The sequence below is a fragment of the Rhipicephalus microplus genome, unplaced genomic scaffold (assembly GCF_043290135.1).
Source record: "Rhipicephalus microplus isolate Deutch F79 unplaced genomic scaffold, USDA_Rmic scaffold_13, whole genome shotgun sequence".
Lineage (NCBI taxonomy): Eukaryota > Metazoa > Arthropoda > Arachnida > Ixodida > Ixodidae > Rhipicephalus > Rhipicephalus microplus.
In genome coordinates, this window is record NW_027464586.1 from 10,714,635 (window position 1) to 10,729,372 (window position 14,738).

At 46.8% G+C, this 14,738-nt stretch overlaps 1 protein-coding gene across 4 annotated transcripts; it reads left to right on the forward strand.

The window, feature by feature from the left end:
- Nucleotides 1–565: 565 nt before the first annotated feature.
- LOC142784001 (uncharacterized) lies at nt 566–8,862 on the forward strand. 4 transcript variants are annotated; one of them, XM_075882617.1, is made up of 8 exons: nt 566–696; nt 4,610–4,766; nt 5,076–5,732; nt 5,997–6,241; nt 6,310–6,519; nt 6,582–6,849; nt 6,922–7,080; nt 7,818–8,862. In XM_075882617.1, the coding sequence occupies exons 3-8, from the start codon at nt 5,339–5,341 to the stop codon at nt 7,865–7,867; spliced, it is 1,326 nt and encodes a 441-aa protein (XP_075738732.1). In that variant the 5' UTR covers nt 566–696; nt 4,610–4,766; nt 5,076–5,338; the 3' UTR covers nt 7,868–8,862. The 4 variants fall into 4 exon arrangements, 3 of the variants coding, with proteins under 3 accessions (XP_075738732.1, XP_075738733.1, XP_075738731.1); XM_075882618.1 differs by having other exon boundaries at nt 595–696; nt 4,591–4,766; XR_012888551.1 differs by lacking the exon at nt 566–696 and having other exon boundaries at nt 712–4,766; nt 7,818–8,109; nt 8,200–8,862.
- Nucleotides 8,863–14,738: the final 5,876 nt, after the last annotated feature.

Sequence of the window (14,738 nt, forward strand, 5' to 3'; positions counted from 1 at the left end):
TGAGCACTGATCACACTTACGGTCCGCTTACGGTGCGCTTACGAATACGGTCCGCTTACGAGCAGCCTAAGCGGAGCGCGGTGCGTCGCTGCCGTTTTTGCAAGCGGAAGGGGGACAACGCGCGCGCCTTCCCTCATGCGTGCAGTAACTTTGCTCATTTCAAGATGGCTGCCTCCGGAGATGGCACGCTTTCCGCGAGTGCTTGCATGGTTATGCAAACACAGTTTCAACGGTGAAAAATAAAAACGCCGCCACCACACACGCGTCAAAAGTGCAAACAACACACAGTGAATGCTTGCAATGGATCTAGAACAGAACCTTGCTGGCTTTTGAGCAGCTACTATCAAGTCAGACCTTGCTTCTTTGTCAAAAAATAGAAGGTTAATACATTGAAAGTGGATATCTAAATACTTCGTGAAAAGATAATTTATACGTTATTGTTTTGCTTTGTATACGTGAAAAAAATGATGTTATTTTGTTTACCCACGATGAAAACGACCAGAGGGCGCTGCAACTGCGAAAGGTCCGCTTCGCTGCAGGCAACAAATAACTAAAAGAGAAAAATCAGCCGCCGCTTCGCTGAGGTTTCACGGGCGCTCCCGGAGCGGGGCGGACAACAAAAACGTCGAACTAAATACCTCTATTTATGGTGCCAGCTGCGGTCGGCGACTCAACGGCACGTAAGCAACTTCAGAGGTATGCATTGGCACATTCCGTACACGTGCGAGTAAAGGGGCACCCATACAGCTTTGACACTCAATTATTATAGTCCCTGTACCTTCAGTACTCAACACAGCTGAAGAATGTTCAGGCCAGAGAAAGGAGTCTTACCCGAGGTCGTTGTTCAGGACAGCCTCGACTTGGCGAATATCAACGCGCCGCTCCTGCGTATGGAAGAAATCACAACTTGAACGCAAACGTCTGCTGTACGCACAAAACTCTCGCAAAAATGTAGAAATTAGCTCCACACGAAAAGTGTAAGTCGAAAACACCGGCGCAGGACTCCTACCATCTTAACTTCCAGAATGAAAACAGACATGGCGCCTGCCGAACGTTTTTATGTGCATGCGCCGCTCTAATCTGGTGGGCTATTTGAACGCAATTGACGTAAAAAATGCACGGACATAACACTGCATTAAAGGTTACGTGGAACGTCTTAATGGGAACAGGTGCGAAGTTGAATCGGAGCACCATTTAGATTACTAAAGAGGCAGCCGCGCTTTTTCTTGTGCGCACGCCTAGGTTCTTACGCACACGGAAGTAATGTATGCAGTGCACTATGAATGAGATCTAGCCGACATTGCAGTATTAACAGATCTAACATTCTCCTGTGATAGCGCTTCGGAGCTGCAGTATGTTAAAGTAAATAACTAGTCATGCCAAGTATAGGATATGGTATCAAAAGCAATTCTTATGCTGAGAAAGGGAAGGAGAGGCGGTGCCAGGATTATTTTACCGGGGGTAGGGGGCACGAACAAGTTTTGGGGAGCTCCAGCTCCCCGCACGGTGCCGCCCCCGAAGGAAAATGGCCAAAGAGATGACGTGCCGTGGCCAGGGACCAAACCTGCGACCTTCGAATAACGCGTCCAATGAGCCAACTGATGCGAACAACTGAGCTATGCCCCCTTTCACTTCTTGGGCTATATATGCATATTTTATGTGGGAGCATCAGTCAGCACGGCCAGTAGCCGTGACGGCGAGTGTGAAACACTTTTTTTCTGCCTATTCGGCATCACGTATGTGATCTTATGAGCTGGAAACTGGACAGTAATCGCTTATATACTATGTGAAGGCACAAAGTCTCTCAGAAGGAGCCCTTTGCTATGAATGAAGAAAATAGGCGTACATTTAAGGGCTCATTTTCTTTGTTAGACATAATATAAGATGTAGCAATCATGTCAAGAATAGTATCAGGGGTGTTATTAACAGTAATTATATGCTTGTGTGAAGAGTCCAACAATTCTATATAGTTTTCTTTCGGGTGATCATGTTAAGGCAGTTATAAAATGTAATAAATAAGTCACAGAATCACTGTCATTTATTGCTCCCGTCATTAAAATGTACAAATAATGCACACAGAATACAAACGCACACACGAAAATGTTCACACAGCACCACGGTTTGTTTAACATTTGTAGTGTATGACTAAAAAACTGATTATATCTGGTGAACTGTTATGGCTAGAAAATGCCATTAGAGGCAATGCTACTGGCAGTTTTTTGAGTGAAGTCTCAATAAGGGTAAAGAAGCACGATACATGCAAGATTCATTTATTCCCGCTAAACATTTTCATATCGCCTTATTTATGCGGAGAATTTTCGATTTCGGGGCACTGGGTTCGGCACGTAGCAGTGTAGGTGGCTCGGTCACGTGGCCACCCAAAGCTTTGAAGCAGTAAGATGATCAACTAAGCTGAGAGTATTGCTTGAAAAATAGTAACTAGTGACAGCAACATAGAATTATATCCTAGCAAAAATGACAAAAATAAAGACCATAAACTATAATGACAAAATTAACCATTGTTTTCGCAGTTTCAGTAGGATCTTCATATATAAATTGTGTTCGGAGGCCGCAAAAACCAGTAAATTGCACTGTCAGGAGGAAAAGCCTCTGCAATGTGCAAAGGGGTTGTTAGGATTGCTGTACATAAGAGTTTCAGTCTGTCCGCAAACTCCTTTGTGTTAGCGTTATACCAGATGTCGTAGTCTTAAATGTGAGAAGCCTAGATACTGGCAATATATGTCGGGCCAAGATGTATCAGGTACCCAGTATTCTGTTCAATGCTTTGCATTTTGCATATACCAAAATAGTGAACAAGCTAAAACCATCTCTAGTCTGAAACATTTGTGAAGGTGCACCATAATCTGTGCATAAAATTGCAGCACGTATAGTATATTACACGCTCCTACTTTATTCTGTGCTTCTAACGTTGTAAACGGATTTACATCTAAGCACTAGTGCTCTCTTTGCAGCAATTACTGGAATTGAAAAGCTATGGAGCCACTGTTTCCACCTTTGCAGCATACCTCAGCACACAAAGATAGGCTGGCACAATACAGGCTTCATAAGCACATTAATTCCATATTGACAAGGCCTCCCTTGTTTGCTGGAGCAGAATTATCTGTTATGCTCGCCTAGCACTGTCAGCTGTATGTGATGTATGAAAGACTTCATCGGCTCTGCACACACATAATTTTGATCAACGTGCCACCATACCATATAAAGACATAATGAATGCAATGCTTTTTATCGCATTGAAAAAAAAAACAGGTACCACAAATATTGGTGCTTGTTACTACAATTAATGCATAAATAAAAGTAGAGATATGTTCATGGCATACAAGAACAATTCATTGTAGCACACACACCCACACTTAGATCAATGTGAAATCAAGGCAATAGTTCAATTAGCTAGAACACTAACATAAAGAAAATAGTATAGCTAGAGCTAAAATATGGCAACAAGTACTTCATTTTCAATTTTTATGTAACGAACCTGTTACTCCCTAGCACTAACTGTGCCCGAATGTTGGGGAACCTTCCCATTTGTGTAGTACCTTTCGGTGAGTTTAGGCACACAATATAAACAGCTAGAGTTCACTCTCGAACTAACACATAGCCGTGTGTGCATGTGTTCTGTGCATACACGTGTATCTATTGGGAATTCAGAGCGCAAAAAAACCAGAAGACATTCACAATAACAAGAGACAAGGCGGGAGCTACTTTCATCTAAATTTATTCAATGTTTTGCCCACAAGTGTATACAGAAACTGTTTGACAAAGCATTTGAGTGTGTGTGCATGCATTTTCTTGAAGACGTTTATGGGCGAAGCATCAAATAATATTAGATTATAGTTGCACCCATTTTGTATTCTGTTGTGAATGTTTTGTGCGAGTGCGCTTCTGTGTGCATGTTTGTGCGTGCACTCGTTTGTGTTTTTGGGTTTGGCTGCATACGTATATGTGCGAGTCTGGAAGCTGCGAGTCATAAAACAGTTTTCCCCCCCAAAAATATGTGTTTTTCAAATTTACTTACTTTAACAAGTTTGGGTTCTCCATACTTTGCAACAAAAACTGAATATTGCCAATAAGGTAGATTAAGACCACTTTTAAAGAGCACGAGGTGGCTAGTAAAGAATTGGCCTTGCACCTGCATGTTCGACTGCGAATTTCTTTGAAAGACGACAGTCTTCTGTCTGGAGAGAGTGAATAGAATAAAATATTGTGAGCGCTGACTATGATGTTTTGTGTGAGAACATTGGTGAATGGGATTCTAAAGGCACTGTGTGTGACGTGATCGCCATCTGGCGGTAATCACAGAAAACAAACGGATGGCCTCCGTTATAGTGGGCACGCGCAATCTTGGAGGCCATATTTTGTAGATTTCAAGGTAGGTGGCAGCACTGTATTGTCTTAGTAAAGAGTAGGAAACTCGCCTTTTTGTGCATAGCGTTAGGGTGGCTAGAATTTTCTATCGCTTCCCGATCGCTTTTTCTATCGCTTCCCGATTTCTTGAAGGAGATGATGTCAGCGGTTGTCGTCGATTTTTGAACCGCTCTCAACAATGCCGTTGACGGGGAAAAAACGCAGAGGTGGTGCTTTGTGCCAGGTTGCGACGCCGGTTACAAGTCCTGCGGTGAAATACTGTCTCTCTTTCGTGCACCTGCCCGTGAGGATGAATTTGAAAAGTGAACACGTGCCATACCAAGGGCCGACAAGCCACTGCAAGAGAATTCTGCAGTTTGCGAAAGGCATTTTGACCCAAGGTACGTATGGAATTCGTACATGTTTAAGCATATAGAAAAGTTGAGGTTTCTACAAGTTAACACACTCACCCAGTGTGAGCAGCAGAAGTGCAGTGGAAAGAGCCAGACTAATTCAGATGATCGGTTATTCTTGTACTTACATTGGCATGTTGCTCCACGTGGGTGCGTTTTGTGTTCTGCCTCCATCGACCCGCGGCTAGATGTGTGTCACCTAACGCTGCAGCACATGCTATAATTATTGTTTTGTCGCTTGGAAATCCGAAGTGTCTTCATTACAGAGGCTCCGCTCTCTTTTTATTATGTTTTCAGGTTTATCATGAGACACTACGGGCACACTGTGAATGGAAAGGAGGTCCATACACCACGCGATGTGCCTGCCCTTAAGGAGAGTGCTATTCCAACAATTTTTTTGAACCTTCCGAAGTATATGATGAAAACTCTTCCAAAAGAGAGGAAGAGGAGAATGGGACAGGGCTCTTCCGTGCCTGCAAAGAAGAGCCGCGAGGACATTGACGATTCAGAACACGAATCGGTTCAGCTCATTCCTCATGACGAACTGGACGTAGTCAACGATGAAGTACCTCAGAAAGACTTCATTTTTGGTCTTCGACTACCATCGGAGTATTGGCCACATCAGACATTCCAAAATCGAAAACATAGCGAGTTACCAAGCAGCTGAACATCATAAAAGCAAAGTACCTCCCGTTGCGTTCAACAAGATAGCTGTGTTCGAAATTGGAGAGCGAAATTCACCCTCCTGCACCCTTTTCCTGGCTGGCCACCTTCACTGTCAGCGCACCGTTGAGTCTGAGGAAGAGGCCCAAAAGCTTCTGGTGTATGCAGAAAAACTCTCTGTGTGTTGTGGAGTTGGAAATACCAGCGAGTTTAAGCGATTAGATGTGTCTGACTGCACATTGTCAGCAAATGGCCTGTTCTCCACTGTGTGTGACGGATCTGTGTCACAAGGTATGTTGTGTTTTGGTACATACGTCTTGGACATCACAACTGTGTAGTGGAGCATACGCACTAACGCGTATGCGCCTTCAAAAGAGAACGAAGAACCCCGTGCTCTGATTGCGCGAGACCCTGTGTCGCCTTTGCCAGACTTGCCGTTCACCCATTTTCCGTCGCGACCTCGTTTCGACTCCTCCGTTCGAATAAACATAATCGCAACTGTAAAAAAATTATTTCATATACTTCACATGTCGCCCATTTTGCTGTTTCTTCCAGGTATGCCGGCCCATGTGCCTCAGCGGTGTCTGAAGTGCAGAAAAGTGGGGCGAATCCTCATGGCTCGTTTGCTGCGCTTAAATAATAAGGTGCAACGCCCATTGGTAAAGACAGCGGGAAGGAGACTGAAATGTGCCGTTCGCACTTTGAGGCGGCGGAGTAAGAAAGTGCACACCCTTCATGAGGTCGTACGAACGTTAGGACAAAGGAATTCTTCTATCAAGGAAAACAGACTTGAGGCAAAGGTAAGGTGCTGTATTTTTACATATTTAGCGTCATAAATAAAGCTTCCTGTTTCGTGCATTTGTTTCAGATCAAGCAGCTTCCGAAAAAGCAGCAGTATGCAGTTCGAGCATGTTTTGAGGCGTCGAAGCGGAAATCCATGCGAGGATATCGATACGACAAAGCGTGGCTCTTAGAGTGTATTGTTTTAAGGATCAAGAGCCCGAGCTTATACGAGCATCTCAGGGCCCATAAGATCCTTATACTTCCAAACCGTTTCTGCCTCCAAAAGTACATCAAGGTATACGATTACATTTTTTTCTTATTAAGCATAATTTAATCATCCTCATCTTGCATTCTCAGGCCTTCAAGGCATCTTATGGCTTTAGCCGCAAGCTTCTTGAGTGCGTGAAGGAGAAGGCTAGTGAAATGAATGAAATAAACAGACTTGGCGGCCTCGTTATAGACGAGAAGAAACTTTCTACACACCTGGACCTCAAGTCACCCATGGATATTGAAGGCTTCGTAAACCATGGACAACTTACTGGAGCTCAGGACAAGCACACAAAGGCTGATCACGGCTTAGTCGTCATGTTTCAGCCTTTTGTGGGCAAATGGACGCAGATAATTGGTAAATAACATTTATCAAAGTACTGTTATTTTCTGTAATTGCACTCATACCTGCAATATTTTTTTTCTACAGGGGTGTTTGCTTCGAATGAAAATGTGAAGGCGCCAACGCTGACAAAGATAATTTTAGAAGCAGTTCTTCTGTGCACGAAAGCTAATCTTTATGTGGACTACATCTGCACGGACGGCGCGTCATGGAACCGTGTCATGTGGCACAACATGGGTGTTCATGGTAATGCTAAACATGCATGATGTAATAGGGTTGACAGGCGGGCTAGTTGGTACAAATTCATAATCGAATAATTGGAAGCGCAAACCAACGGGACACAAAAGAAGAGACAAACAAGCGATTGTTTGTCTCTTCTCTTGTGTCCCGTTGGTTTGCGCTTCCATTATTTCATTATGAATGTACGATGTAAGGTTACACATCCATGCGACGACAAGCGCTTCCTTCATTTTATTTCGGACTTCCCTCATCTTGTGAAATCTGTGCGAAACATCAAGATTAAGCATGGCTTCAACACACACAAGGGCCGAGTAAGCATGTTATTTTATTCTCATAATATTTTGAAATGTTGGGTACCTGGTAAAGTTGGTTTACTAACCATTATGAACTTTTGCGGGTTCTTTGGGAACATGTGGCAATGACTTGGAAGGTCGACAGCAGTCCCTTCACATTGAAAGTTGCACCCAAGTTAACACGTTCTCACATATATCCTAGTGGGTTCGAAAAGATGAGGGTCAATGTGGCTTTTTATATTTTCAGTAGCGCAGTTGAGCACGCGATGGATTTTCACAAAGAAAAAATTGAGCAACAGTACTTAAATCTGGAGCCAACAAAAGTATTTATCAATATGATGGCTCAAACAATTGACCCCATGAGGTCGTGGTTTTTAGCAGAAGCTCTGAGGTATGTACACCAATTGGGCTCATTTTCATGTGAAGACGTAGATACTTTTCATGTTTCAGGCGTGGCAGCACTAAAGAAACTGCACTTCACAACATGCTGGAATTTCTAGACCAGTGGGAGGCCCATGAACGAGGGCTCGGCTTTTTAAGCAAGAGCATGGCAGAAGGCCTACGTGTGACGATCCACTCTGCGAAGGACCTACTAAAGTACCTCACTGAAATGGTTGGGTTTAGGTTTTTGATGACCTCCCGTCTCAGTCAAGACTGTTTGGAGCGTTCCTTTGGTATCGTCAGACAGGCCAAGTGGAGCTAACGATCACCCAACTCCTGCGCAGTTCATTGTCATAATCAAGTATGCTTGTGCATTTTCAGTCCTGAACATTGAAATACAAAGCATATAATCCAAAGTATCAATTTTTATAATTTTCATGTATAAATGCAGGTGCATAAGCTTTTATAGCTTGGCGAAAAGCCCCAAGGGAGCAAACGTATCTCCTGGATTTTTGGAGGCCCTGCTGTCCGAGGACCATCTGCTGTCTGAAAATGAAGCACCAGCTTGTGACGACGTTACACTACCTGTCGAAGCAGCAGAGGTTGCGATTGACCGCGCTGACTACGTTGAAGAACGCAGGGATGACCGCCTCACCTACTATATTGCAGGATATGTAGCCAGGAAGCGGATCTTCTCAACCCAATGCGAAGCTTGCAAGGATGCCTGCCCCGTGACACGTGATAGTGTGATGGACCGATTGCCAGCAGAATCGTGTAAAAAGTGGGACATGGGGGGGCCTTCTTTACCTCTCTGTCCATCTATATAGTCTAATCAAAACCCTTGAAGATAGACTAACTCGTGCATTTAGCACCATGCGCTTGCACACCAAAGTAGTGAAGGATTTTTCGCACCTAGCAGACAATGTGCCACAAATTGGCTGCAGTGAGCATTCAGCTTTTTTAACATCGGTTGTCAGGTTCTGCAGCATTTCGTGTGTCCATTTTCTGCTGAAAGGGCTAAATCAGCATGCTGTGCAGAATATAGCCAAGAAGGTGAAGCCCTGTATTATGTAATGTTTTAGTGTACTGTTTCCAATAAACTTGTATCAAGCCACCAGTCTTGTACTTTATTGCATTTTTTTGCTGCACTGCATAAAAACTGCATTGACTTCCACTCTTGAAAGTATTATTGCAATCGAAAATGTATAACAAATCTGCGAGCGACACACGCAGGGTTGTTGCCACCTGCTGGTCTGCGGGAGAGATTCCTCTAAACTATTTTTTCGCGTGACAAGCGCGCCCACCTCGCAAGAAGTGGCCGCGAAACCCACGCTCTGTATCGGCTGCGTGGTTTTCGCTTGTAGATTACGCGTGCAAGTTTCTCGACGTCAACAACATAATTGAAAATACTACAGCAGTAAAACTGAGCGCGGTCGAATCATTTACCCGCCCAGAGGCAAGTAGACGACGCGAGAAAAGCACAATGCCCCCACCGGCAGTGCCACCACGCGGCAGGAACGCGCTTTTGGGGCAGCCTCCGGACGCCGGTCATCACACCTCCCCATTCTAGCCACCCTAATTAGCGTCCCATTGTCAGTGCAGCGTAATAAACGCTGAAGTTTTTAGAATTAGTTGTGTATACCTTTTCTAGCATAAAGAAACACACCGCAGAATATTCACGTCTTGATGTTGTGCCGCAGATATGCTGCTTTTTAATCGACAATCGCACAAGTATGAATGCAGAAACCTGAGCAATATTGGTGGGCGCTGTGTATGTGGTTGTACTCGAGCAACAGACAGACCAAAATTTTTTAAACGTAAACATTTTGACAGCAATCTGTCTGGCTGGGTAGAAAAGTTTAGAAAATTGAAATTGCTCCAGCCACAGTTCAAATAGAGTCCGACGTTTCGAGACCGACTCGGTCCCTTCCTCAGGGGGTGACTGTCTTGGTCATAGAAGTGTCGTCGCGTCGTGTTCTCTCACCACGGCTCCGGCTTTCCCTTTCCACCACGTTTCGGAGACCGTGAACGTACACCGAAGGCAATGTTCCCAGCGAGCGGTTCACGTTGGCAGGCGTATGCTTAATGTGCCAAGACTCGAGCAAGAGCCTCTTTCCCAAATTCCGTTCTGTTTCAATAACAGAAGCGCCGTCTAAGTCAATTTTATGGTCGTGCTTCTCGCAGTGCTCCGCCAGAGCGCTACGTTGCACTTCCATCTCTACTGTTTCTACTGTTTCTCTACTGTTTGAGGCCAGAACGGGAGTACTGCCAACCAAGACATATCGGGCCAAATACGAAGGGGTAGACACAGTATGCAGTGCGTGTGGAGAGGAAGAAGAAACTGCCGAACACTTGATAATGTTCTGTAAAGGGCTTCACCCTATAATTCAGGATGATGGCGCAGAGTTTTTCAAAGCACTGGGGTTTAGGGACCGGGAGGGCAAAATAAACTTTAAGCGGGTAGACTTCACTAGAAGGAGGTTATCTGATTGGTGGCTAAAGTCAAGGCGCGAGTGAAAATTAAACTCTTCACTGCAAAGTACGAATCCTCAAACTCTTTTTTAAGGAAAAAAAAATAAATATAGTTTTTGGTTAATTAGATATTAGGGCTTGGTGGCGCTAGCCACCGCCCGATCTAAAGGGTACAGCCATATCCATCCATCCATCCATCCATCTTCCTGACGTCGTTCTTGTGTTGGCGCATTCTTTCCGGGAAACACTTGCTCTCGCCTATGTAGCAAGCTGGACACCCAGAACACGACACTTTGTAGACAACGCCCGGGTGTAGCTCCCTCGGAGGTCGGTCTTTCGGCCGCGGTAGCAAGCGAGCGAGCGTCGAAACAGGTTTATGGATTACCGTGACCCCGGCTTTTCCTAGGATTCTCGAGAGCTGTTCACTTATGCCCGGCACATATGGAATGGCAACGCGGTTGTTTGGCGCCTTCGTTTTTCTCGTGTGCGGTGGTGTGGCCAGGGCGGAAAGGGGGTCGGGCGATGTGTCGCTTGCAGGTGTCTTTCCGCGGTGCCGTGGTTGTCGTCTCGACAAACGGCGTGACGCCCGGCGGATGAACGCTTCTGTGTAGCCATTCCTTCGTAGCTCGGCGACAATCCTCTTTTCTTCTTTCTTCCTCTCACCCTCCGACGTGCAGATTACTCGTGCACGTGAAAGGAGTGCCGAAACCACTGAAGCTTTGTGGGCAGTTGAATGACAGGAAGCAAAATGGTCTCCGAAACGTGGTGGAAAGGGAAGCCGGAGCCGTGGTGAGAGAACACGACGCGACGACACTTCTATGACCAAGACAGTCACCCCCTGAGGAAGGGACCGAGTCGGTCTCGAAACGTCGGACTCTATTTGAACTGTGGCTGGAGCAATTTCAATTTTCTAAACTTTTCTACCCAGCCAGAGAGATTGCTGTCAAAATGTTTACGTTTAAGTCATTACGCAGTGACTTCGGTCAGGAAGCAGCGCTCCTCGCAAAGCGGTACGTGAACGTAGCACGCGGCGTCACGACCTACCGCAACCATCTCGACTTCACGAGGACCTGTCGGGAGAGGAACGTGATACCACGAAGCCTTCAGCTCAAGCGCCTGGTGCACACGGCGGAGGGCAACAAGATCATCGCACAAGCTGAACGGCGGCTACTAAACGCCCGAATCCATGAGTGCCACAGCGTCATCAAGAAAAAGGAATTAGACCTGTTCTTTCTACGACGGCAACTTCAACATCGACGGCCCGACATCTTTCCGTCACTGGGTTAGTTCGCACGAAATGTGGCTGCAACAACTGCGCAGAAACAACAAGCGACCCACAATAGTAAGCTTGCGACGCTTCAAGGAGAAAAACACCACTACAGTCCTGACAACGAGAATTTAGTCGTCAATCTGTCCTCCAAACAACTCTCCCCGACAGAGCACAACGTGCTGGCAAAGGGACACAACTTCAACACGACCACGACACGTCCGTCACTGCCGAAGATCATCGCGGCTACGGAGGAAGGCATAAGGCGACTCGACAGCAGCATTCGGGAGAACGTGCGCCTCAAGGCTATCGGCGTACTATCAAAAATAGGAAAGCGCCGTGAGCACAACCTGTCGAGAGAGGAGTGTAAGGCGATCCATGCGCTCCGAAATGATGATAAGGTTGTCATCCTCCCGGCCGACAAAGGGAACGCAATGGTCCTGCTCGACAGGGAGGCATACAACGACAGGGTGTGAGACCTGCTGGACAGTCCGGCCTACGAAAAGCTGACGAAGGACCCCACACCAAGTGTCCAAAGGGAAATGAACAAGCTCCTGGCGGATATCTTTAAAGCGCACCCGAAGGCGAGAAACACATACCTCCAGCTCATCTGCCGGAACGGCTCTGCACCAGGATTTTACGGGCTTCCCAAGATCCACAAGCCCACAGTTCCGCTCCGTCCTATCGTGGATTTTACAACATCTTCACTCCGGGCGCTGTCCAAGTATCTCCACCGGACTCTCGCGCCGCTCGTGGGGCAAACAACGACCCACATACGCGACGCCAGCCACTCCTTCGAGCGCATGAGAGATGTGACCGTGAGCGGCGATGAGTGCTTCGTCTCGTTCGACGTCGTGTCCCTGTTCACCAGTGTGCCCGTAGCACTAGCGGTATCTAGCGCACGAGAAGCGTTGAACCAAGACGAGCTCTTGGATGAAAGAACCTGCCTGGGCGTCGACGAACTGTGTCGCCTACTGGAATACTGCCTCAAGGGGACGTATTTCAGCGTCAACGGGAGCTTCTACAGACAAGCCAGCGGGACCGCGATGGGAGCGGCGATCTCCGTTACGGCTGCGAACCTCACAATGGAACACATAGAAGAGACGGCACTGGGCTCCTTTATTGACAGGCCGAAAGTATTTGTGAGGTACGTGGATGACTGTTTTTGCATAATAAAGAAGGCAGCAGTAGACAGCTTCCTCGAACATCTAAACTCCATCGACCAAGCGATACAGTTCACGGTGGAACGAGAGCGAGACGGGGCGCTTCCGTTTCTCAATGTTTTAGTCAGACGACAGGGCGAGCCCATGACTTTTTCGGTGTATAGAAAGCCAACTCACACCGGCAGGTATTTGCATTTTGCTTCCTGTCATCCAACTGCCCACAAAGCTTCAGTGGTTTCGGCACTCCTTTCACGTGCACGAGTAATCTGCACGTCGGAGGGTGAGAGGAAGAAAGAAGAAAAGAGGATTGTCGCCGAGCTACGAAGGAATGGCTACACAGAAGCGTTCATCCGCCGGGCGTCACGCCGTTTGTCGAGACGACAACCACCGCACCGCGGAAAGACACCTGCAAGCGACACACCGCCCGACCCCCTTTCCGCCCTGGCCACACCACCGCACACGAGAAAAACGAAGGCGCCAAACAACCGCGTCGCCATTCCATATGTGCCGGGCATAAGTGAACAGCTCTCGAGAATCCTAGGAAAAGCCGGGGTCACGGTAATCCATAAACCTGTTTCGACGCTCGCTTGCTTGCTACCGCGGCCGAAAGACCGACCTCCGAGGGAGCTACACCCGGGCGTTGTCTACAAAGTGTCGTGTTCTGGGTGTCCAGCCTGCTACATAGGCGAGAGCAAGTGTTTCCCGGAAAGAATGCGCCAACACAAGAACGACGTCAGGAAGATGGAAGTGCAACGTAGCGCTCTGGCGGAGCACTGCGAGAAGCACGACCATAAAATTGACTTAGACGGCGCTTCTGTTATTGAAACAGAACGGAATTTGGGAAAGAGGCTCTTGCTCGAGTCTTGGCACATTCAGCATACGCCTGCCAACGTGAACCGCTCGCTGGGAACATTGCCTTCGGTGTACGTTCACGGTCTCCGAAACGTGGTGGAAAGGGAAAGCCGGAGCCGTGGTGAGAGAACACGACGCGACGACACTTCCATGACCAAGACAGTCACCCCCTGAGGAAGGGACCGAGTCGGTCTCGAAACGTCGGACTCTATTTGAACTGTGGCTGGAGCAATTTCAATTTTCTAAACCAAAATTTTTGCATTGAAGTATCTCAAGAAAGACTATCGCCTTTAAAAAAACAAAAGGTGCTCAATATCTAGAGCCCTCTTGAAATGGTTACCTGGCTGCTAGCCACTGCATTTTGCACGAGGGCTTCACTAAAGCTCTCATGATGAAACAAGTCATCTAAAAAAAACATCTTTTCTGCATAGATGAGCTTTCACTTAAGTGCCAACCACTGGCACGTGTATGCACGCGCCTACGCGTCAAAAGCGTCTAGTCGCGCCTGTGGAGGAAAAGGGCGCGCAACTACTGGCACGCGTCGACCGCGTTCACGCCCACGCGTCCAAGGCCGATGCACAATGTTGCTTGATGTTTTGGCTTAGAACTGTTTAAGTTCAGCACAGAACGGCACGTTCTCAACTGGAGCGGGAATGTATGTTTTAGAGGATATGAGAACACGTTAACAAGTTGATAGTGCTTCAACCACCTCTGTTTAGACTATTTTAAAAGTAATTGACATTTCAGTGCCCAAAGTAACCACAGCGGTATGCACCAGAAATCAACATCGGTGCGTGCGCCGCTTCCGCGAATGAACATTCGCGTCTAGCATACTGTACGTCTATCATAGGCGTGTGCAGGGTTCTCCTTAAGGAGGGGGGGGGGGCAAAAGTTTGTCCCAGTGCCCCTCCCCAGGGCCGACTTAGCACCCCCTCCCTATTATGTTAATATATGGAGTTGACATTCAGCACTCCCCCCCTCCTCTCTGCGGTGAATGAGGCGGCGGCTGCCCTCCTGATCAGGTTTACAAACCACCGGGTTTCTATACCTGCACTGCCAAAGTTACTAACAATATCTTGCATATCCTGCTACCTTCAGTATATTTACACAACATATTTTATATCAACTTAATAATCACGCCTGCAACTTCATGATCTGACAGATTTAAGTCAGTCATAAGACTACAATTGAGGCCAGAGTAGAAGGCTTTCGGCTGATGTGTGTGTTCGAAATATC

Excerpts from the sequence above, each read along its gene's own strand:
- LOC142784001 (XM_075882617.1), top strand. The coding sequence starts at position 5,339 with ATGAAGTACCTCAGAAAGACTTCATTTTTGGTCTTCGACTACCATCGG. Across the intron at positions 6,520-6,581 it reads GCCTCCAAAAGTACATCAAG|GCCTTCAAGGCATCTTATGG; the intron begins GTATACGATTAC and ends TTGCATTCTCAG. Across the intron at positions 6,850-6,921 it reads CAAATGGACGCAGATAATTG|GGGTGTTTGCTTCGAATGAA; the intron begins GTAAATAACATT and ends TTTTTTCTACAG.